Source organism: Emys orbicularis, chromosome 3, assembly GCF_028017835.1.
Source record: "Emys orbicularis isolate rEmyOrb1 chromosome 3, rEmyOrb1.hap1, whole genome shotgun sequence".
In the NCBI taxonomy this organism is placed as follows: Eukaryota; Metazoa; Chordata; order Testudines; family Emydidae; genus Emys; species Emys orbicularis.
The window spans coordinates 64,517,056-64,542,742 of record NC_088685.1 but is presented as its reverse complement, the minus strand read 5'-3'; the positions used below and the strand labels follow the sequence as shown (position 1 = coordinate 64,542,742).

Below are 25,687 nucleotides of genomic sequence, written 5' to 3'. Positions count from 1 at the left end.
TAAACATGAGGAACTAGAACTATTCATTTATAAGCCTAAATTCGGTCTAGCTGTATTACTGTAACCTGGTGGGATGACTCGCACAATTGGAATGTTAAATGGTTATAACCTATTTTGGAAGGACTATGTTAGCAAAAGGAAACGGGGAGTGGCACTGTCAAAAATTGCATTACCTGTTTTCGAGTCCCTAATAACTTGGAAGAAAATGATCTTGAATGCATATGGATCAATGTCCTAACAGATAAAGGACAGATGGGGTACTAGCTGTTGTCTGCTACAGACCACAAAATCACACTAAGGCACAGTAGGACTGCCTCCTTGTGCGCCTACCTACAACTTGTAGGGAAAAAATACTGCATGATCATCGGGGACTTCAATTTGAGTGACATATGCTGGAGGTCTCATGCTGCCAGTACTAAAACATTCTTGGAATTTAATAGATGACAGTTTCCTAACTCAATAATTTTCAGCCAACACGGGGAACCTCTATATTAGACCTTGTCCTAACAGATAAAGAGGAACTGATCTCAGAACTAAAGGTGAATGGTAGCTTTAATATGTAAGCAGAATAAAATCTAGACCAGTAATATATATACTTGGTGCTTTAATGGGGCCAATTTCACAAAGCTGAAAACAATTATTATCCAAATCAGGTGTGAGGAAGATTAAATCAGAAAAATGTGAATGATTATTGGGAATCATTTAAGAACATCTTACTAAATGCCCCAAAAGTCACAATCTTACAATTGAGGAAGAAGGTTGTATGGGTTAAAAAAAGACCTGGTTTAGAGGGGAAGTGAAGGCAGCTGTAAACACAAAAATAAAAATATAACAATGTGGAATTTGTTGTTAATGAATATGAATCAGTAGTTAGGAATTGTAGAAAACTGATAAGAGAAGCCAAGAGAGAAGGCGAAATCTTGGCCACCAGAGCTAAGGACAGCAAGGACAAGCTTTTTAAATATCTTAGGAACAAAAAGAATCCTAACAATGGTATTGATCCATTACTATATGGAAATGGTCGAATTATCAATGATGAAGAAAAGGTAGAAGGGTTGATATATTTCTGTATTTGGGGGAACAACAGATATACTCTTATCATGTGGCGATAACACTCCTTCCATTCCACTGTATCTCTGGAGTATGTTAAACAGCAGCTACTAAAGTCAGACATTTTAAAATCAGTAGGGCGAGAACTTGCATCCAAGAGTGTTGCAAGAGTTGGCTGAAAAGCTTGCTGGACCATTCATGTTAGTTGTCAATACGATTTGGAGCACTAGGGGTGTTCCAGAAGACTGGAAAAAAGCTAATGTTATGCCAATTTTTAAAAAGGTAAATGGGATGATCCAGGTAATTCTAGGTCTGTCAGTATGTTGTGGATCCCAGGCAAGTTAATGGGGCAGCTGCTATGTGATTCGATTAATAAAGAATGAAAGGAGAGTAGTGTAATTAATGCAAATCAGCATGGGTTTATGGAAAACATATCCTGTGAGATTAACTTGATATCTTTTTTTGATGAGATTACAAGTTTGGTTGATAAAGGTAATAGTGTTGACATAATATACTTAGACTTCTGTCAGGTGTTTGACTTAGTACCATGCAACATTTTGATTTAAAAAAAACCAAAAAAAAAAAACCTGGAACAATATAAAATTAACATGGCACACATTAAATGGATTTGAAAACTGGCTGATTGATTTTAAAATGTAACTATATATAGGGAATCGTCATTAAGCAGATCTGTTTCTAGGAGGCTGTTGCAGGGATTAGTTCTTGGCCCTTTGCTATTTTATCAGTGACCTGGAAGAAAACATAAAATCATCAATGACAAAGTTTGCAGATTACACAAAAACTGGGGGAATGGTAAATAATGAAGAGGACAGATCACTGATTCGGGGTGATCTGGATCTCTTGGTAAAGTGGGCACTAGCAAACAATATATGTTTTAATACGACTAAATCTAAATATACATTTAGGAACAAAGAATGTAGAACATACTTACTGGATGGGGACTCTATCCTGGGGAGCAGTGACTTTCTGAAAAAGATTTGGGAGTCATGGTGAATAATCAGCTGAACACGAGCTCCCAGTGTGATACTGTGGTCAGAAGTTTATGCAATCCTGGGATGCATAAACAGGGCACAGATTTACCCCATCTCACTTGTCAAAGGATCCACAAAAGAGACTAAATGTGAAGACAGCCATCCTTCATTTTCCATGAATGGGAGTAACTGAACCTGTCCCTTTTTCCAGAAAAGAGTTGAGGCCTTTACTACATCTTGTTGTTAGTCAAAGCAGGCTATAAGTCAGTTCTTTATTTGTAATAACTCAACAGATTAATGAAGAAATTAAAACTGAAGGTGGAGACTTTTAATATCCACATTAGCTTCCATGAGCATGGCGCACCTGATGACATCAGTAGAGCTGAAGGATGCCCAGCTCCCTATCCCAATTCAGCAGTGTCACAGATGCTTTGCTCTAGGAGACAACACTACTAGCACAGGTCCTTGTCTTTTTTGGTTTACCAACAGCCCTGGAAGTGTTTATGAAAATGTTGATAGTGTTAATAACAGCTCTCAGACAGGAGAGTTTCTATGTCTGTCCCTTCCTTGATAACCACCTTATTCAAGCCCCATCCAGAGGCAGGGCCATAGATGAATGATGCTGGAGAGCTACAGCTTTGATAAATTGTGTGTAGTTAGTTAGTATCTCAGCAGTTTCCACACCTCAGAATAGAGATAAATACGGCTCTCTAAAAAGTTTTCATTTAGTAGGAAAGATGGAAGAAGCTGAGGAATCTTATCAAAATGGTCAACCCATGTTCACATGCTTCTGTGATCAATACATTCCTGTATGGATATTCCATAGACTCCTGTATAGATGCTCCTCAGTGGGCTTGTGCTCTTATGAAGTCACTACAGACTTTATTCCTATTCCTCCCTCAGTCTCTTAATTCAGTGCTCCTGAGGGAGTTCTGCACCATTGTGTGCATGCAGAATTCATGTCCCCACAGATTTCTTTGCTTCCCCTCACAAAAATTACTTTCTGAAGGAGAAGCAAAGGGAAGCCGCAAGAGCAGTCATGCGCCCCTCCTCAGCAATGTGGGCACATCGTTTTGGACACCTGGAGCAGCTGGCAGAGAGGGAAATCATTGGGAGGAATGCAGGGCTGGGGATGCCTCAGTCAGTGGCTCCTACCCTGTGCTGGGCTCAGCTGCTAGTTCCAGCTAGGCTGGGGTGGACAGGACTTGCTCTTCCCGTGAAAGGAGTGGCCTGAGCCAGGTCAGACCCACCTCAGAAACCTCCCCTGGCTGCAGGAAGCTTCCACTCCCATCTCTCCTCAGCCATAGCGGGGAGGGGGTCACTGTATGGGGAGCTGCTCAGATGTCTGCCCAATCCCTGTGCATCCAGACCCCCATATACCCAGACCTCCTCAGCACCCAGAACCCCCCACTGAGCCCCCCAAACTCCCACCCCACTGAGCCTCACTTCCACCAGTCGGACCCCCCTCACTGAACCCCACCCCCCTTCGCCCAGACCACCCCCGCGGTGAGCCCGTCACACTCCAGCCCCCACCCTAATGAGCCCCCTGCACCCAGACCCCCAACCAGTTGCACCTAAACCCCCACCCCACCAGCCCCCTCTGATAAGCCCTCCACACCCAGATCCCCCTGCTGAGTCCCATCCCCCCTCACCCAGATTCCCCTGCTGTGCCCAACCACCTTCACCTGGACCACCCTGCAAAGTCCCTTTGCCCTTGCACTGGAACCTCACAAAATGAGCCGCTGCGCATCCAGATCTCTCCCAGACCCCCCACTGAGCCACCCATACCCAGATTGTCTCACACAGAACCCTCTTACCCCACACTTGGATCCTGTTGGGTTGAGCCTGCCTTCCCACACCTAGTGGACCTAGCACGGAGGGGCAGGGCCCCATGGCATTTCTGGGGCAGGCCCAGCCTTGCGCTATGTTAGGGTTGGGTGTAGCCTCACCACCAAGTCGAAGTCCTGGGAGGAGGGAGGGCTGCAGGGTGATCTCCCTCTTCCGTGCAGCCAGTGGCCTGTGCTCCCCACTGCCATGCTGGAGCCTCCACATTTATTTATTGACAAATAAAACTTGCAGAATTGTTTGCAGAATTTTATAATATTGTGTGCAGAATTTTTAATTTTTGGCACAGAATTCCCTCAGGAGTAATTCACCAGTGAAGGTATCTCTATCGAGGAGACTATTGTATTATCCAGATACTGGTTTAAGCCAAGAAAATTAGTTGAGCTTTGCCATAGATGAACCAGTCAGGGAAGTTATTGCCACAGATGCCAGCCTGGAGGGATGGGGTGTGTAGACACAGTCAAGGATTGTCTGGAGACTATGGTCCAAACAACAGCAAAGACAGTAAAAACTGGTTACAAGTCAGGACAATTCAATATGGTATCAAGGCTCAGCTCCCATATCTAGACTCCCCTTATGTGCTGGTCATAACAGGCAACACCTCAGCCATGTCACACATGAACAGACAAGATGGAATAAGATGTACAGCACAGTTCAATAAAGAGAAACTCACTTTCTGATGCCTTGGGTGGAGGAGAATTCACTGTCAGCCTGCTTCCTTCACATACAAAGGAAAATATTACAGGCGACTGGCTTGGCAGCCAAAAGATAGATTATTCAGAATAGAAACTACTTGTAGATTTATTCATTTTTCCTGTTGATCTGTGTTTTCTCCACCTGAATCACAATGTTCACATGTTCTTCTCTCATTGGCAGGATCACAAAACCAAGGCAACAAGATGTCTTATCACAAAATCGGTCAATAGGACTCTTAAACCCCTTCTATCCTTTTCATCTTCCCACTAGAACACTATAAAAGATCAGACAAGAACCGGCATTGGTCATTTTGGTGGTCCCATTTTGGAGAACTAAATCTCTGCACAGTGCTACTCCATGGGATCTTATCCTGGTTCTTCATGACCTTAATGGCCCTCTGTTTGAATCATTTGTGAAGTTATCTCAGTACTTCTTAACAACTGAAATGGCTTTTTTGATAGCAGTCACCTCTGCTCACAGGGGATCTTTCTCCTGGGAACCTTAATGCTACACTTTCTGTAAAGATAAAGTGGTACTCAGAACCAACCTTGGCTTCATACCAAAGATTAACTCAAGTTGCATAGAGCACAGGAAATTGTCATTCCATCCGTCTGTCCAGCTCCCTCTCACCCCAAAAAGAAATTCTGGCATATTTTGGATGTCTGCGCAACTCTCAAAATAAATATTAATTTTACAGTCCAGAAATACGCTGTTTTTGCTCTGTGATTCAGTATCAAAGGGAAAAGAAGATCTTAATCTTCCAATTCCAGCTGGCTAAGGTATTGTATCTTGGAGGCCTGCAAGTCAAAGTATAACTTCCTCTTCCAAAATCAAGTATGTGTGTATGCTTGCGCACATGCTTGTTCTTTTGCAGGTCTGTGGTAACTCAGTGGACAGAAAGATTCATATTATATGAGAGAATCTGTAAAGCTAGCCATCTGTGCATACCTTCTCCAAGTTCTCCAAGCTGGGCATTTAATCATCAGTCGATACCACCTTTAGTAAATGGGTGCTCCATGCTGTAGTGTCCCAATAAGAGTTAAGAAGGGGTTATCCTATTTTGCATATATATTTTTCCCACTCTGAGTAGATGCTGTTATGAAAATCCCAGTGTCATGCATCTGTGGCCCTCATTACAAACAAGAATAGGAAAATGCAAATATGTTTTACTTTTGTAATAATGAGGTTCATAGTTCTAGCCCACCTTGAACGGGCTGTTTCTTTGTGAAAGATATGGGATTATTAGTTGTTACTTAAAATCTATTTTTTCATTGCAATCTTTGCTTAGTATGGGGACTGGTAGTATTGATATATAGCAATATATAGTGGTTAGAGATTTTCTTGGCTGAGGAAGTGTCGCAGCTGGCATGCTTCTGGGAGGTGAAGCCACTGATTGACTGGTCTAGTTTGCCTCTAAGGTTGCACAGAGCAGAAACCTAGTGTCAGGGATCTATGGACCTCATTACTCTTAGAAATTAAATTTTCAGTAAGGTATGGATACATTTTCCTATTTTCTTACATGAAAAGAAAGCCTACCTAATTGTAATGTAAGTATTAAGAGTTTAGTATAAATCAACTACAACAAGGACACTTGTATGTGTAAATGCTGCTCTCCACTGAGCTCTCAGATTGCAGATGGTATATTATGCAAAACCTACTGTTTTGAGGCTGCCACAGTATATATGTAAAATCAGAGAATAATGATTAAAAGAGCAGACATTTGGATTTTCTTGATTTTTATTTTTTTATTTTTATGCCACAGGATTAGACCATTAAAGCTCTAGTTGACATTTCTACTACTCATATCAGATACTGAAATGTCCAAAAGGGAACAAATATATGGAAGAAAAATATATGGAAGTTACATAGGATATCATGATGCTTTTTGAAATTTTGGGGCAATGTGATGCTAATGCTACCTACAAAAAACATAGATTTTCTGCAAAGTCTCGTCTATTTTTAATACCTGTTCCTTTATTCAACATATCTTTTTATTAAACAACTTCTAGCTTTCTTTTTTTGTGTGCAGTGTAAGCAGGTTTTTGCTCTGTGAAGACAGTGGAACAGCTGAGGTCACATGTATTCATTGGTTTAAAACACAGCGCTATGGATGTCCACCTCTTTTTCTTGAAAGTGACTTTGGGCGTGGTTTTGTGTAAGAATATAGTGCAACTCATTAAGTTTGCTAGAAATCTGTGATGCATGCATACTGTAGTCCATCTAGAGGTTCTGTAATTTCCACAAGATCAGATCATGAAGTATAGTGACTTGTTTATAGATGGCTAACCATCTGTTACTTCATGTTTAATTTTGTTCTTCTGTACTTACTTTTGAGATACAGACTTGCTTCTGATTATGATAGTATCCTTAAGAAAATGATTTTTTTTATTTAATTATTTTCTTATTTTTAGTCAGAGGCCAACAAAGTTTATGGAACGTCCTCGCCCTGGAGTTCAAATGATCTGTTCTTCTTTTAGTGCTGGTAAAGATTTTCTTTTCTACCTCTTTAATATAAGGATTTGTAATAAGGCATTTAAGGAGCTTAGTAAAATATGGTACTATTACTACAGTGTGTGTACTTAGTTGGATGGGATCTACTGAAGAATCATGCTATATAAGAGCTTAGAATTATTGATAATAATGGATTTTCATATTGTGTGCATAGACAATTCATGTTTGCTATATAGGACTCCTTGGGTATCATTAGGTATAAAATCTAGTTAATGTGTTTTTGAGATTTAGTTTCCTCCAAGAGGAATGTGTACTGTGCATAAGGGAGAGCATCAAAGGGTTTGTTAACACATCATGTACAGAAGTTTTTATAAGGGACTTGGACAAGTAGAGTTAAAAACTGGACCTAAGCTTCTAAGTAAGTTAAGCATTTTTGAAAATTCTGCTTCCAATGACCAGAGAGAATTCAAATCTTCTGTTGAGTTTGGAAACCAACTCCCTTTGTCCATGTCCTCTTAAAATAAATAAATAAATAAATAAAAAACCCTACATTTGTTTTGCTTATGAAAAGTTACTTTAAAAATATAATTGCTTAATATTGTTTTAAGAAAAATTAGGAATCATTTGTGTACATGTAAAATTTTATAACATGCTTGGTGTCTCAGATTTTCCATGTAATTTTGAACATTAAATAAACAGACAATGAAAAATGAGTCAACATAGCTATAAACTTTGTATGTTAATAAAAATAAACTTTAATACCTTTAAGGTCATTGACAGCTTTCAAATAATGTTACATTACCTTTTCCCTCATGACTATTGGTTATTTGTGCTTATCTTTCCTAGGTGGAATGTTTCTAGCCACTGGAAGTACAGATCACATCATTAGGGTTTATTTCTTTGGATCAGGTCAGCCAGAGAAGATATCAGAGTTGGAGTTTCATACTGTAAATACTGTTTTAAAATTACATAAGTATTTGATTAAAATGTGTCGATAGATTGAATTCATTGGTAATTTCTGTATTCTTTATGTAGGACAAAGTTGACAGCATTCAGTTTTCTAACACTAGTAACAGGTAAGCAAGCGAATATTTGTATGTTTTTATTTCAGGACAATTTTTGCAGCCTCATGAAAATAATTTCCAAATGTCAGTTGTTTTCTCGAGCTTGTTAGAGAATTCTGTGTCAACTTATATTTAAAGGTAATCTGCAATATTTAGTAATTTTTATGGGTCATCATTAGATTTATTTAAAATAATTATATGGCTTCCTCTTTATCATCACTTTTGTTACAAGTGCCTAATGCTTAGTTACTTAATGACCAAATTTTTTGTGGGTTATGAAGAGATGAAAGATGCATTGGTACACTTTGGAAATATTTGTAGTATACTTTATCAATTGTCCTAAAAGGCTAATAGCATTTTTAGTAAGTGGCAACTTGATTCACAGCAAAAATAATCAGGTAGGGTAAGGAATAGCGTTCTGGCCAGTGTTTGTCTGATTAGCCTGAAATTCATGAGGAGTAGATATTTATTTATTTATTTATAAATATCACAATAATTTGTAAAGCTCTTCTGGATGGTTGACATGAAAGATGATAAGCAAAGAAATTTAAATTCATTAGGAAGGCAACCATTTCCCCCACTGACATTTAGTGTTCTAATATGCAATTTTATCATGATATAAACTGCTCTGAACTGAGCTTGGGAGAGTACCACCAGTTTTTTCCAACTTAAGCCATAAGGGAGAAAAAAGTTCAATTTAGATATCATAGCAACTATGACAAAATACACAGTTCCAAATTACCTCAGGGATAGGTTTTGCTTATTTAAATAAAGTGTGTCTTTACCTTTAATTTCTGCTTTCCTGGCATCTTGGCCTTTTGCACCACTTAGCTTTTGCACTGGAACTGTATGAAGAGAAGGGGCTTTGGCTTAGCATCTGTATAGAGTTACCCTGATGTCTCCACTGTGGTCACACATTCAACAGAGCAAAGAGTGGTAACTGGGCAGAACATGGGAGGGGGCCACGTGATCCTCATACGACTATGTGTGTGGGGAGTTATTCCAGCCCATAGGCTGTAGTGCTGGGGCTGGAAAGTGAATTTCACCATGTTTCTCTCTGTGTATTTGAAGTACATTTCACCCAAAATCAGTAGTGCAGAGTTTTTGAAATAACCGGTATATTGGTGCACTTGTGTAGCACATTACAGAATAAAAACCTAACGATTAATAGCATTTTCTCTCCATAATCAATTTCCATATAAACTGTCTTACCTCTAATTGATATTGAATGTTAATTTTTCTTTTGTAGGTTTGTGAGTGGAAGCCGTGATGGGACAGCACGCATATGGCAATTTAAGCGAAGGGAGTGGAAGAGTATTTTGTTAGATATGGCTACTCGTCCAACAGGGTAAGCAACATCAAATGGTCTGCTTTCAAATGGTCTACATCAAATGGTGCAAATTTGAAGTTTGTTCAACCCTAATGCTAGTTACTGACATAGCACCTAATCACTTAAGAGGAGTTAAATATAAAGCATATTGTTCTGAAGCATAAGAACATAAGAATGGCCATACTGGGTCAGACCAAGGGTCCATCTAGCCCAGCACCCTGTCTTCTGACAGTGGCCGATGCCGGGTGCCCCAGAGTGAACCTAACAGGCAGTGATCAAGTGATCTCTCTCCTGCCATCCATCTCCACCCTCTGACAAACGGAGGCTAGGGACACCATTCCTTACCCATCATGGCTAATAGCCATTAATGGACTTAACTTCCATGAACTTATCTAGTTCTCTTTTAAACCCTGTTATAGTCCTAGCCTTCACAACCTCCTCAGGCAAGGAGTTCCACAGGTTGACTGTGCGCTGTGTGAAGCAGAACTTCCTTTTATTTGTTTTAAACCTGCTGCCCATTAATTTCATTTGGTGGCCCCTAGTTCTTGTATTCCTTATTCACTTTCTCCACACCACTCATGATTTTATATACCTCTATCATATCCCCCCTTAGTCTCCTCTTTTCCAAGCTGAAAAGTCCTAGCCTCTTTAATCTCTCCTCATATGATAGAGGTTCCAAACCCCTAATCATTTTAGTTGTCCTTTTCTGAACCTTTTCTAATGCTAGTATATCTTTTATGAGGTGAGGAACCACATCTGTACGCAGTATTCAAGATGTGGGCGTACCATGGATTTATATAAGGGCAATAAGATATTCTCCGTCTTACTCTCTATCCCTTTTTTAATGATTCCTATCATCCTGTTTGCTTTTTTGACTGCCTCTGCACACTGCGTGGACGTCTTCAGAGAACTATCCACGATGACTCCAAGATCTCTTTCCTGATCAGTTTTAGCTAAATTAGCCCCCATCATATTGTATGTATAGTTGAGATTATTTTTTCCAATGTGCATTACTTTACATTTATCAGCATTAAATTTCATTTGCCATTTTGTTGCCCAATCACTCAGTTTTGTGAGATCTTTTTGAAGTTCTTCACAGTCTGCTTTGGTCTTAACTATCTTGAGCAGTTTAAGATTTCAACTTTATTTTTTAAATATATTTGACTACATATTCAGCTGCTCAAGCTAGTTCCTCTCAGATGCACCTTAACTCCTGTTTGCACTACTGTTTAATTAAGAGGTCAAAGGAAAACTGCTGCTAAAATCTTCCAGCCACAGAGCTAGCAAAGCATATAGGTGATTTTCTAGGGCATGGCTACACTTGGAGATGTAGAGCGCTTTGAGTTAAACCAGTCTTCGGAGAGTGCAGTAGGGAAAGCACTGCAGTGTGTCCACACTGACAGCTGCAAGCGCACTGGAGTGCCCACATTTGTGGCACTTTCAGCGGCATTGGGAGTGGTGCATTATGGGTAGCTATCCCACAGAGCACCTCTTCCCATTCTGGCACTGTGGATTGTGGGACGGGGACGGGGGGGGGCGGGGCATTTTGGGTCCTGTCCCAGCGCCCCATGATGCATCGGTTCGCATCCCAGCAATCCCTGTGCTTCCTTCCACTTTGGCGCCATCTTTCAACGTTTTTTGTACTGCGCGCTCTGTCTTCCCTTTCGGTCTGCGGGAATGGAGCCCGAACTGCTGAGAAATATGCTGACGAGTCTCGCCAGTACGTCACGTTTGGCAGTTGAGTTACTTCTTAAGATCCAAACTGACAGTGAGGACTCCGATGATAGCGAATCGAGTAACGCATATGACGTGAGATTGCTCGTGGCATTCACGGACATGCTCACCACTGTGGAATGCCGCTTTTGGGCTCGGGAAACAAGCACTGAGTGGTGGGATCACATCGTCTGCAAGTCTGGGATGACGAGCAGTGGCAGCAGAACTTTCGGATGAGAAAAGCCACTTTCATGGGACTGTGTGAGGAGCTTTCCCCCATCCTGCGGCGCAAGGACACAAGATTGAGAGCTTCCCTGACGGTGGAGAAGCGGGTGGCTATTGCAGTCTGGAAGCTGGCAACTCCAGACAGCTACCGATCGGTCGCTAACCAGTTTGGAGTGGGAAAGTCGACTGTTGGAATCGTGTTGATGCAAGTTTGCAGGGCCATTAATCACATCCTGCTCAGAAGAACCGTGACTCTGGGTAACATGCATGACATTGTTGCTGGCTTTGCACAAATGGGCTTCCCTAACTTCAGAGGGACAATAAATGGGACGCATATTCCAATTCTGGCACCAGCCCACCTAGCCTCCGAGTACGTTAATCAGAAGGGGTATGTCTCAATGGTTCTCCAGGCGCTTGTGGATCACCGTGGGTGTTTCATTGACATTAACGCAGGCTGGCCCGGAAAGGTGCATGACGCATGCATCTTTCAGAACACTGGCCTGTTCAGGAAGCTGCAAGCTGGGACTTTTCCCCCCAGAGCAGAAGATCACCGTAGGGGAAATCGAAATGCCCATTGTGATCCTTGGAGACCCCGCTTACCGTTTAATGCTGAGGCTTATGAAACCCTACATAGGGAGCCTTGACAGCAGCAAGGAGCAGTTCAACAACAGGCTGAGCTGGTGCAGAATGACTATGGAGTGTGCTTTTGGCCGTTTAAAGGGCCGCTGGTGCTCTCTGTATGGGAAGCTGGACCTGGCCGATGACAGCATCCCTGCAGTTATATCAGCGTGCTGTACCCTCCATAACATTTGTGAAGGAAAGGGTGAAAGATTCACTCAGGCATGGAACTCGGAGGTTCAACACCTGGAGGCTGAATTTCAACAGCCAGAGAGCAGGGCTATTAGAGGGGCCCAGCGCAGGGCTGCAACGATTAGGGATGCCTTGAGGGAGCAATTTGAGGCTGAAAGCCACCAGTAATGTTTGGTGCCCTGCACAGGAGTGAAATGAAGTGGTTTCAATGTTAGTAGGAATCTGTGTTTGCTATGCTGACTTGCAGTGCCTGTTGCTTTCCTGGGCTAAGCTATCTTTTACTCAATGCAATAATAAAGAATGTTTTCAAAGCCAAAAAATCCATTTATTGGAAAGAAAATTCATTTATTGAAAAGAAACACAACTGCTTGGGAGACCGAAAGGGCAAGGGGGTGGGATGGGGAATGGTACAATCACAGATTTGCGTATGTCTTGTTATCATACTCAGCCTTCCTGTCTAGAGTGCTGTGCAATGAGTGCTGCACTTCAGGATGGCTATAATGCATGGTGATGGGGGTTGAGTGCAGTGGGTAAGGGTCGTAGTTTTCAGGACTGGGTGGTGAAACTACAGGTGTTGGAGGCAGCTGCTGGCGATAAGAACCCGGATGTTGGGGAAAGTGGGTTGGAGGTGACATGGGGGCACAAGGGAAAGAGTTATGGGACAAGCGCTGCAGACGGGTGGGAAGGGGGGGGGGGGCGGCGGGCGCCTGGATCGAGTCCGCTTGGTGCTCCATGATGCTTATCAGCTGATCCGTGCTTTGCTGCCGGAGCTCCGTGCTTTTGTGCCGGCGCTCCTCATTCTGCTGGCGGATCCTCCTTTCACTGTCCCTCTACTCCTGCGCTTTTAGATTCTCGTTAAGGGACTGCTGCATTACTTCATGCAGCATGTCTTCTTTGCTTCTACATGGCCTCTTCCTAATTCTTTGGAGTCTTTCGGCCGGTGATAACACAGATGGCTGAGATCTCAAGGTTGCATCTGTAAAGGCAAAATGCAACACTTAACAGAGGCAGCATTGTTCACACCAGACAGAGCAATGATTCCCCCGTACTTAAGGGCAAGCACAGTCTACACAATAGCATAATTTGCCCGTCCCAAAGCGAGCAGACATAACCCACGGGAACCCCAAAATGGTGAGTAAGCACAGGGTCAAGGGGGACTGATTGTTTCACGGCCGTACTGTCCTCTGGATTTCTGTGCCTTGGGGAGAGCCAACAGCTGCTGGGGGCCCCTATACTGAACACTGTCTCCACATTTTCCACAGGAGTTCATCCTGGAAGATACCTCGCTGCTGAGGGTGACCTGGGAAGCAAGGGAGGGTCTTCTACTACAATGCGGCTTCCGCCCTGGCCCATATGCAGCTTGCCTGTGTGCAGCAATGGTCCCCCCGCCCCTCATGGCACAGTGGTGCAGACAAGTTAGCCTGACTGGGACAAGGACCACAGTGGCTCTCCCAAGAAACATGCGCAAGCGCATTGCCCAAGTTCTGGATGAGACCTTTGAAGAGATCACTGAGGCTGATTACTGTGATGAGAGAGCATGTCAACGCCCTGTTCCGCATCTAGGCAGGCATACAGCCCTAACCCTTCTCACCCCAAGCGCCCGCACCGAATAACTTCCTTCTCAAAATAAAAGCCGCTTACTGGGCACCTCCTCTGGTATTTGTCCTTCCCCAAGCACCGGCCGCCGCGACTGGCTACCTTCCTCCTGGCTTGAGAACAGCTCCTGCATGCATCTAGGGATGCCGGCGTGTCTTCCTCCTCCTCAGCACCCTCACTCCCGCTTTTCTCCTCCTCCTCCTGCCTTGTTGAACTGGGCTCTGAAGTGTCCATGGTGGTACTCGGAGTGGAGGTGGGGTCACCCCCAAGTATCGCGTCCAGCCCTTTGTAGAAATGGCAGGTCGTGGGGGCAGCACCGGAGTGGCGGTTTGCCTCGCGGGCTTTGTGGTAGGCATTCCGCAGTTCCTTCACTTTAACCTTGCACTGCAGTGCATCCCGGTCATGGCCCCTTTCCATCATGTCCCTTGATATCTGCCCGAAGGTATTGTAATTCTTACGGCTGGAGCGCAGCTGGGACTGGACAGCTTCTTCCCCCCAACACTGATGAGGTCCAGCACTTCTCCATTGCTTCATACCAGGGATCGCCTGGTACGTGGAGGCATGGTCACCTGGAAAGATTCACTGAGAGCACTCCACGCCTGGCTGAGCAAACAGGAAGGGGATTTTCAAAATTCCCAGAGAATTTAAAGGGCGTGTCTGACAATTGGTCACCTGAGGGCCGGGCAGTAGAGTTCAAACTGTTGACCAGAGTGGCTAGAACAGGCATTGTGGGACACTTCTGGAGGCTGATCAGACCTCATTAACAGATGAGGGCGTCCATACTGGCACTGCGGCGCTCCAGCGTGGGTGCATCAAACGGTATTCCACTCGCGAGGTGGATTACCAGGAGTGCTCTAGCTGCGGAGTCAGAGCGCTCTACGTGCCTTGCCAGTGTGGACGTGTCATGAGTTAGAGCGCACAGGGCTGCTTTAATGCGCTCTAACTCGCAGGTGTAGCCATGCCTTTAGAGACCCATGTTAAAGGACTTAGATATGTTTCTGGAGCAAAGAGGCAAAGGCCAGGGTTGCACTTAAAACTTTTGCTGGAATAGTGAATGTCAGTTTGGGGAGGGTGATTTTTTTTTTTAAAGACATTTTTTAAAGACTTGCCCTTGGTGAATCCATGCTTGACTGTTCCTGATCACTTTCCTCTAAGTGTTTCAGAATTGAATCACTTTCCTCTCCTCTAAGTGCTTCAGAATTGAAGACCTCATGTAGAGAAGATTCAGGTGGCTTCCAGTATTTTTACCCCCATGGGTTTAACTGATACAGTGTTTAAAAAAAAAAAAAAGCCAGGAGCCTCCAGAACCTTGTTTATATTAACATGCCTTCTGGTCGAGCAGAATTAGTGAGATATAGCCTGTGATGCAGTCATACGTTAATACAGAAATCAGCTGGACATTGAAAACTGAAATTGTGGGACTGTGAATAAAACTTCTTATCGAAATGCAAGAATTTATAGTCCTCTAGTACTGATTATTTTATTCATTTTCATATTTAATTTAAAAATCTCCATTTGGTAATTTTAAATTAAGCTTCTACAGTTTTATCACATCTGCTACACCAGAGTGCTGTAATGAGTCTTGCCACAAAATGCAGATTGTTTACCAGAGTATATAAGGCTTGTTCACTTCTGATTCTTGTTCTGTATATTGTGCTTCTACTTTTATACCAGCTGTCGTAATAAATTTGCAGAATTTTTTTCTTTTCAACACACATTAGTACAGATTAGAATGATTGCTTCTCTTCTTGCTACTTCAGCTTCTTCTTTAGCATCCATACAGGCTTTGAGCTGACATGTTACTAGTATTCAGCACAGCAGCACTATTACTGGGATTAGGTTGAGCACTGTAATTAGTTCCTTTTCAAAATCACTAAAAGAACTGCAGAATTTCTTTCCTTGTTGAAAAGATGATCAGGTACTTCTGTTTGATAAAAGTGTTGGGAGAATTTATTGAAAACATCAAAAGAGATTGTCAGTCAATTTTTTTGAGGGTTTTCACACTTGAACAACTTTCATATTTGACTAAAGGAATATGCCATAGCCCAGAAGTTGGAATGCAAGGGACAGAATAAACTCTCTTAAGAACAATTTTCTAGTGGAATAAATCCACCCTATTGGATTCTGTAATGCTGGGGTTGTGCACCTGCTAGTGACTACTTGGAGCCAGCTTCTGAAGATTTTTTGGTTTTTTTGGAGGTAGGAAGACATGCCAAGGGTCGGTTGAGTAAAGCCTGAAGTTCTCTATACTCTCCCTGTGTGGCCAAAATCTTTCCTTACCTACTGGATGTTTTCTTTCACATCCTTTTTCTCATTCTTTCACCTTCCTGTGTAGTCTTCTTTCTTCCTTACAATTTTTTAATGTTGTTACTAGGACCCACAATGATGAAGGAGGCAGATCTGTTTAGGCATTTATATTGTACTCAATGGCGTAGCATCTGAGCATCACATTGCTGGCATTCCTGAGTCATGGTTTGGTTGCTGCCTGCTCTGATCATACTATAGCCTAAACCATTGCCTTTGCTTTCTAGCTGGCCTTACCTTGTCCTTCCTCCCACCAAGTCATTCAGTCAAGTTTCCTTCAATCTGACTCTTCCCCCTTTTCAGTCATACAAAGGGCAAGACTAAACACATATAGCCTTACCCCCCAACCCGCTGTAGCCCCCAAATGTAGTCAATAAGCCCCTTAGAACAGGTAATAAAAGAAATCCTGACCTCTAAAGCAGTGGTTCTCAATTTTTTTGTATTAGCGACCGCTTTCGCACAGCGAGTCTGAGTGCTACCCCCCTTATACATTAAAAACACGTTTTTTATATTTAATACTATTTTAAATGCTAAATTTATAACCCTATTGTTTAAAATGAATTTACCTTTTCTCACCGCTTTTAAATTAGGAGTAAAACACATTTTTATTAAATTGTTATAAGCAGGAAAGTTATTTTTTTAAAATAGTTACTGTTTAATACTGGGGTGGGGCATGAAGAAACTGTCAATAACACTTGATTTGCTAGTTAGCTTGGAAGGCTGTGAAAAGTGATATTAAAAAACATACAAATATCACTGTTCACAGCAGACTTACAAGTGCCCCATTGCCACCCTTACCTCTGTGCTGCTGCTGGTGGCAGGTACTGTGTTCAGAGCTGGGCAGCTGGAGAGCAACAACTGCTGGCCAGGCGCCTAGCTCTGAAGGCAGTGTTGCCACCAACAGCAGCGCAGAACTACAAAATTAAGTATGGCAATGATATATGATTCTACCCTTACTTCTGTGTAACATTTGACCTTTGCACTGTTAGGGGTGGCTCCAGGGGGCTAAGGCAAATTTTGGGGTGGATATAGCCCCTGCAGGCCCCCATAGTGCCACCCCTGCCTGTGTGGCTGACTATTAAAATATCTTTTTTTTTGGCCAATCTCAGTGTTATGATTGGTCTGCGGTTTAATGCAGCTCTTCAGCTGCTGAACAATCAAGCCGTCTAATGTTGTCTCAGTCCCAGGGCTGTCCTTAGGGAAAATGGCACCCTGGGCAAACTTCTATGTTGGTGCCCTTTCTTTGGAGGTGGAGTGGGATTGGGGGTGGAGCTGGGCTGGAGGGGCTTGGGCTGTCAGCCCCACGCATGGCGGGGTTCTGGCTGTCAGCCATGTGTGGAACTGTCAGCTCACGACCCCCCAACATAGTAACCTTGAGACCCTCAGTTTGAGTACCCCTGCTTTAAAGGGATAATTATCTTCAGAGTAGGGTTAGACTCTTACTCTTACTCATTCTTTATATCCTGTATGGAATGACTCTGGTTGTCTGATGAAGGCTAACTTGACTGCATTTTTGTAGTCATTAAGACATCAGACACTAAAAAGAAATCAAAATCTTCTACGATTCTTCTTAAAAAGAAGCAACTTAAATGATATATGTTATATATGTGCAGGGTGGATAAAATCATAGAAAAACTGATCTTATTTTTTAATCTAATGATTTAAAAAAAAAATCATTTACATGTTTTATTTATGTGTTGACAGTTCTTTATAAAATGGGAATAAAATAATCTTAAAATGCTAAAGTGGATGTTTTGTACTTGCTTCCTAATTGTAAATAGAATTTCAGATTTTACATAATGATATTTTTCTACTAAGTTGCATATTTCGTAAGCTTAACCAGTAGTGTAGATGTTTGTGCTTAGGCTAGAGCCCAGGCTCTGAGACCCACTCCCTCGCCAGGTTCCAGAGTCCCAGCTCCAACCCAAGCCCAAACATCTATCCTGCTATTTTTATTGCTGTTGTGCAAGCCCAAGTCACTTGACTTGAACTCTGAAACTCACTGCTGCATTGTTGTTTTTCGGTGTAAACATACTGTTAGACACCTAAAGTATTTGGGTGTTGTTCAAAATTCTGCCCAACATTTTATTTTTCAGTATTTTGTTTTCTGTCTCTAGCAGTTTTGTCAAAAGGCAAAGAAGATACTCTGGCAGTGGCATTAAAAAAACAAAACATATAACTTAGTTAATAACTTTTTATAAAATGTCAATAGCACAGATTTTCAAATTAGTTTTACAAAGCCTCAATCTGATTTAAATCAATAACTTTTTTAAAATGATCAATTATTGTAAATACCTTGATTTTTAAATAATTCAACCCTGATGGCTCACTGTCTCATCCACCTATTCCTGCTTGCCTACAGTCTTAACATATATGTAGTACAAAGTGTAATTTTAAAAACTCCTCTCTTCCTAAAGTGAACCATTCAAGTTTTCAACAGATTAAAACCCTGTAATTCCAGCAAAAGATGCAACTGTCCTCAGGGTCAATGAACAAGCACATATACAACACAATTTGCATAGAGTTTATGAAGTACCTGTCACTGCCTTTTGGGTCTGTGTCATGTCAGTATGATTTGTGCATGTCAGATGGCCACAGTAGTTAGAGTTTGCCAGGACATTTCTGTCAGTGTGGGTCCCCACACTCCCTGTTTTCTATCTGACTGTACCCCGTTCAGTCACCGCTTCCAGAATATCGTTATTATCGTCTTTCATTTGACTTACATATTTCTCACACCTGGTAACAAACATCAAGACTGAGTACATTGAAACTCATAAAATTGCAATTGTTAGTTCCTTCATGTCAAAATATTTAATTTCCAGAGGGAAGATCATGCTCTTCTAATTCAGGAAATTTCTCCATGATGTTTTTCTATGCTTGATTGATCTCAAAGAAGCATATATCTTTCTCACTTCAGTTCTTTTATTAGCAGATGCAGATGTGTATTCCAAGTAGGTGTGTGTGCGCCCCGCATGACAGAACCGGAGACTTTCGCCTAGCAGTACCTATAGACGAACGGCACTTTAGGAAGAGAGGAGTTTTAAAAATTACACTTTGTACTACATATGTGTTAAGACTGTAGCCCCTCCTCTGGCTAAATGAGGCGGTGCTGTCCCACGCCCGCAATTTGTTCTCACCACCAGTTGGCTGTAGTTGGAGCTCTGAGCAGTTGTTGCTTCACAATCTTGCAAATGTATATCTTAACCTAGTTTTGTTGAATATAGTTCATAGCTAGTTAGTTAGTAGTGGTAGTTAAAAGTTATAATGCATAGTATAGTGGTAGGGGTAGTGCTCCCTGGTGATGTCCTCAATAGGGTTCAAGCATTGCCCTTCATGTGGAGTGGTGATTCCTAACAGTGACCCCCACAAATGGTCCTTATTCTGCCTTGGCGAAGCCCACCTTAAGGAGCACTGTTCAATCTGCAGATCATTCAAGAAGAGGACTTAGGTGGCATGGGACTTTTGCCTTTAGGAGCACCTGCTTGAGCAGGCCATTAGGCTTGACCCAGTACCGAGGCCTTCCTCGGGCTGCAGATTGCCCTCCAGCTGAGAAGGCTGCTGCTGCTTTCCATTCCGGGGCAAGGGCCTCTCTGAAGAAGCGCAGGAACCTTTCTGCATCGTCGGCACCTAAAAAGAGGTCACGTAAGACAGATTGGGAGTGCTCCAGGTCCCGGGGTGACTCTTCTGCATCCCCTAAGAAAAGCACAGACTGGCATGAGACTAGCAGTATGGTGCTGGTGCTTGTGGTTCTGATCGTCCCTCAGTACAGGGTAGGGAAGGCATTGAGTCTGGTACTGATAGGAATGATGTTGGTACTGACAGTATCAGTGATGTACCAGGCTGCAATGGACCTACTCTACCTTTCAGTCCCATCCTCGCTGCTGGTCCAGGATTTCACAAGTCTGGTGTCTGCGATGGGTCCCCAGTTGGAGCATGCTGCTAAAGTCTCGGCACTGCACCAGAAAGCACCGCTTCTGGGGATTGGCATGGACACAGTACCGAAGACAATACAAGATTCTTCGGTATTGGCCCCTTCCTTGGCACCGACACAGTGGACGCCGCAGATGACATTGACGCACGTGGGTACTCCGATACCACTGTTTGCATTTGCCTTTGATGACTTTGCCTGCGGCACTGACCTTCCAGTGGTGCTGACTATATCAGGGGCACCGATCCCGAAATCATTCTGGGCTATGGATGAGTTAGATCACCTGTTGGCTCCCTCTGGAGTCACCCCTCCCATATCTTTGAGACTCTTTTTCAGACTCAGGATCCTCATTCTCCTGCTCCACTTCACCTGAGGGCATCCTTCGGCCAATAGTGGACTGATACAGCTAGCAAGCTTGGCATGCACCTCAAGGCCAGGATGGAGGTCCCTGGCCCGGTGCCTACTGGGTACCAATGCCTTACTGATACCAGTGGCCACCTTGGGCTCAGTGGGGAGCTCCTCAGTCTCAGAAGTCTCGCTCATCATCGGGGTCGAGATCCTTTGCTTGTGCACCATTGGTGGCTACAGACCAGTAGCAAGACCAGATGCCTGTGGTTTCCCTTCCCGTGAAGCCACCAGAGTTTTCTCATCTGGAGATGCTGCCCCAGGACAATGCAGTGTTGCCTGGTTGTCCTACCAGGACCTGTTATGCCGGGTGGCTTTGTCCTTGGGTATTCAGGCGGCATTTCTCCAGAATACCCATAAACACATGGACGTTCTCCAACCCTCTGTCCCTGGGAGAGTGGCCCTTCTGATTAATGCAGTGGTCCCCAATGCGGTGCCGGCCGGGGCATTTATGTGCACCCGCCTAGTGACACAGTGTGAAAAGTAGTGCCCAGCAGGGGAGAGAAGCTGCGGCCCCGCACGTGCCGGGGACAGAGAACTCCGGGGCTGCAGGCTGCGGGCGCCAGTGTTCTCTGTCCCCGGCAGGCACGGGGCCGCGGCTTCTCTCCGGCTTCTCTCCATGCTGCCCAGAACTGCCCCCCTCCCCCCCCCCCAAAGCGGCTCAGACTGCCGCCGCCCGAACTGCCAAAGCGCAAAAAAAAAAAACCTGCCCGAACTGCCGGGGGGGGGACCCTGCTCAGACTCTGCCGTCCCAAGAATGGATGGAATGCCGCCCCGTAGCATGTGCCGCCCCAGACACGTGCTTGCTCCGCTGGTGCCTGGAGCCGGCCCTTTATGTGAGTATTCTTCCGCTGCACTGATACTGCTGTTTTCTTGTGCTTTGCAATTAACATTTTGCCCCAAAATGAGTGGTTCAAATAAAAGACAACGTACGTATTATTTCAACGCAGAGTGGGAAGAATCCTATTGTTTTATTGAAAATAAAGGGAAATGTGTTTGCTTATTGTGCGGTGGTACTGTTACAGTGCCGAAAAAACATAATGTCGAACGCTATTTCCAAACTAATCACACCTCTTTTGACATTAGCCATCCACTTAAATCTGAGTTGAGAAAGGTTTGATTTGAGTTGATTAATTTTCTTCTATCTGCCCAGCAATCTGTTTTCACTAGACAAGTGGTAAAGTCTAAAAGTGCTACTATTGCTTCCTTTAAAATTGCTCATCTGCTCGCAAAGAAGAAAAAACCTTTTCAAGATGGTGAATTGTTAAAGGAAGCATTTTTGACGGGTGCTGATTGCCTGTTTCAAGGATTTCCTAACAAGTGTGAGATTTTGTCTGCAATACAAGACTTGCAGTTATCAGACAACACAGTTACTAGGAGGATACATGCAATTTCAAGCGACATGCAAACTCAGCTAAAGGATGACTTGGAAATATGTGACTCGTTTTCACTGCAGTTCGATAAGTCGACAGATATATCGGATACAGCGCAGTTGGCAGTTATGATGAGGATGGTATTTAGTGACTTCACCGTAAAAGAAGAGTTACTAAAAGTATTGCCTATGAAAGGGTGAACAAAGGGTGAGGACACCTATAATTTATTCAAATCATATGCAATATCAATTAGTATGCCACTACACAAGCTGTCTGAGATCACCACTGATGGGGCAGCAGGAATGATGGGCAGCGCCAATAGATTCATTGCACTCTGCAAGAAGAATGAATCCTTTCCGAACTTTGTCTTATCATTGCATTATCCACCAAGAAGCTTTGTGTGTCAAAGTTCTTTCTTTTCAACACGTCATGAATGTCGTTATTAAAATAATTAACTCTATTTGAGCAAAACCTTTGCAACACCGAGTTTTTAAGGCCCTGTTGGAAGATGTTGATGATAAACAATCTGATCTTATCTTGCACACAGAAGTACGATGGCTGAGCAAAGGTAAAGTTCTTGCACGTTTTTTTAAGCCTAATTGAAGAGATCAAATAATTTCTGAAGTCCACAAATCAGAACTTCGAGCAACTAGAAGACTACAGCTGGTTAATAGATTTGGCTTTTCTTGCTGACATCACTGACAAATTGAACATTTTAAATCTTAAGCTCCAAGGAAAAGACAAACATGTGGCTCAAATGATAGGTTCTGTAAAATCATTCAAAGCAAAACTGATCTTGTGGATGTCACACATGAAGACGAAGTCTCTGGTACATTTTCCAAGTATGAAGAAAATGGTATGTGACGGTGATTTTAACCCATCACCATTTGTTATCCACATTCAAACACTTCTGGAACAATTTGAAAAGAGATTTCAACAGTTCACCATCATTGAGCCTGTAGTTGCCTTTCTTGTGAATCCTTTTACTTGCCAAATAGAGGTAACAGAAATGGCTACATCAATTGCGAGTCTTATTCAAGTGAGAACACAAGACGTGGAACTGGAGATTTTGGATCTTCAAAATGATATTGTTCTAAAATCCTGCGCAACAGATGAAAACTTTTGGAATCTGGTTGACCGAAAAAGTTTCCTGCCTTAAAAAATGTAGCATACAAAATAAAATCGTATTTCGGTTCCACTTATCTATGCGAAGTTCTGTTTTCAACAATGAACATCATAAAATCAAAATACAGATCTCGGCTTACAGATGCCCACCTTGACGATTGCTTACGAACGGGAATATCATCCTACTCTCCCAACTACGAAAAATTGGCCGAAGAAATGCAGTGCCAAAAATCACACTGACTTTATTAGAAAAACCACGTGAATTAATGATGCCTATTTTCCATTAAGTGCTGATGAGCACATATGATTAACTTGTGTTTAACTTTTTTTCATATTTGTTTGTTTATTGAAATCCAGATACAAGTAACAATACAAAAAATATTTTTTAATTAATCATAACTGGCTATCTATATGTTAAAGTAAGAATAATAAATATATTTGGACCAGCAGTTCAACAATGTATTACTTTTTTAAAATAAATGAGATGAAAACTGTTTATGATATTTATTTTGTAAAAACTCCTTAATTTTTCTTACAGGTAGATAAAAAAGAGCAAATTCACATGGTAAGGTGAAAGAGTAATTGTCGAATAATTTAATTAATACCTTTTACATATAAAATTACCTTTTTTATCTTATGGATTAATATATTATGTAATATTAAATATGATGGTTTTCATATTATTTAATGTACAAATACAAAATAAGTCTTGAAAAATTGTTGGCGCCTGCCACACTCTTCTGAAAACATGAATGTGCTATTGGCCACAAAAAGGTTGGGGACCACTGGGTTAACGAGTCGCTCCTCAAGCCTGTGAAGGCTCTTTGGTGTACACTGGCCTTGGCCATGCACTTGGAGAAGTGCTGTTTTGTTCCGGTACAGCAGGGGTTCTCAAACTAGGGGTCGGGACCCCTCAGGGGATCACGAGGCTATTACATGGGGGGTCGTGAATCTCAATCTCCACCTCAAACCCCGCTTTGCCTCCAGCATTTATAATGATGTTAAATATATAAAAATGTGTTTTTAATTTATAAGGGGGGGTCGCACTCAGAGGCATGCTGTGTGAAAGGGGTCACCAGTAAAAAAGTTGGAGAACCACTGTGGTACAGGGATACGAAGGATTTTATTCCCACACAGCCCCAAACTCGCGACTGTGAATGACGGCACAGCAGGACAGATTTAAGTCCTGCCCCAAAGACAGAGACTTGAAGTGCTTAGATCTTCTAGGCAGGAAGATATCCACCTCATCGTCACTTCAGATGAGTATTGCAAACCAGCAAGCCAAACATGGCTAAATATGACTTCCTTAGCTGGTCGGCTATGTTTGAGCAACTGTTGCCTGAGGTCTCCAGGGATGAATTCTGGGTGTTTGTCACTGAGGGCTGCTTGGTGGCAAAAATGTTGTTGCAATCTGCCCTTGATGTGGTGAACACTTCAGACAGGGCTGGGGCTCCGCAATTACTATGAGAATGGCTTCCTGGCTCCAGAACTTGGGGATTATGCTGGAAGTCCAGCAAACAATTGAGGATTTGCCCTTGGATGGCCAAACCTTGTTTTTGGACAAGACTGATGAAACCCTGCATTCTTTTAAGGATTTGAGGGCTAGCTGCGGGTGTGTAAACCATCTATGCACAGGCCACAGCAACCTTTTGTGTGTCCTTCCCTCTGAGACAGCAAGACAACCCCAGGAAAGGGATAGATCTCACAAGATGAAGCACTCAAGCTCAGGACCCAGCTGTTCTGCGCACCCTCCTTCCGCATCTGCTAAGTGCCCATTTTGACTCATTGGTCTAGAGCACTGTCCCCGTTGTTCTTCCTCCCTCGTCATCCCCCCAATTTCTTTGGGGACAGGCTGGTTTGCCTTTACAATGCCTGAGTCTTGTTAATGTCTGGCAGCTAGGTCCTAGACACTTTCAGATTAGGCTACACCATCCAATTTCTCTCTCTGCCTCCTCCCCATCCCTCTTCAGGGACCCCTCTCATGAGATACTGCTCTTCGAGCAGGTCAGCTCTCTGATAGCATTGGGATGGTGGAGGATGTTCGGCGAGAACACTACAGTTGCAGGTTCAACTCCTGGTATTTCCTGATACTGAAATCCAAGTGCAGGATGAGGCCCATCCTTGACCTCCGTGGACTCAATAAGTTAATAAAATATGTGCGTTTCTGCATGGTCACTCTGTCAGCTAGCCTCCCTGCTTTGTCTCAGAATGACTGGTTCTTCGAGTTCTTGCATATGTCTACTCTACTTTAGGTGTGTGTGCACTGTGAGCACAGTTGCCGGAAATTTTCCCCTCAGTCATACCCATGGGGTCGGCTTTGACAGCCTATGGTGCCATGTGCATACACGCCCGTATAAGGGGTTTGGCCAACCCTGCATCTTCTCAGTTCCTTCTTTCCACCTATGACAGTTGCTGGAATTGTTCTTCTTGCTTCGTCAAGCTCCTCTCAATGGAAGATCCTTCTTTGTGTTCTTAGTTTACTACCTTCCTTTTGTTTCTTTTGTCCTAGTTGTTTATTTCTGGTTTGGACAGTTGTGAAATTGTTGTACATGGTTAGTTGCTGCTTTCGCTGTTAGCAGAGTCTTCGTCCACTCCCGGTACTGGGCATTCCTGAGTCTCCGTGTTTCAAGCCGTGTGCCTCCTGCGGCAAGCCTATACCTGTGAGTGACCCACACTCCAGTTGTCTGAAGTTCCTGGGAGAGAGACTCGTATCAGGGATCGCTGTCAGATGTGCTGGGACTTCAAGCCCCATACTAAGAAGTACCTGGAGACCAGGTTGA

The 25,687-nt window shown here is 43.1% G+C and overlaps 1 protein-coding gene and 1 long non-coding RNA gene across 3 annotated transcripts in view; one reads left to right on the top strand and one right to left on the bottom strand.

The window, feature by feature from the left end:
- LOC135876850 (uncharacterized) overlaps positions 1 to 25,687 on the bottom strand; it is a 1,011,314-nt gene that overhangs the window by 445,106 nt on the left and 540,521 nt on the right. The gene's annotated exons all lie outside the window — the stretch shown is intronic.
- Positions 1 to 25,687, top strand: part of PHIP (pleckstrin homology domain interacting protein) — a 342,291-nt gene that overhangs the window by 139,526 nt on the left and 177,078 nt on the right. Inside the window, exons 10-13 of the mRNA XM_065402211.1 lie at positions 6,995 to 7,065; positions 7,881 to 7,981; positions 8,070 to 8,110; positions 9,348 to 9,446. Coding sequence (XP_065258283.1) covers positions 6,995 to 7,065; positions 7,881 to 7,981; positions 8,070 to 8,110; positions 9,348 to 9,446 — 312 coding nt within the window. The remainder of the gene's footprint in view (positions 1 to 6,994; positions 7,066 to 7,880; positions 7,982 to 8,069; positions 8,111 to 9,347; positions 9,447 to 25,687) is intronic.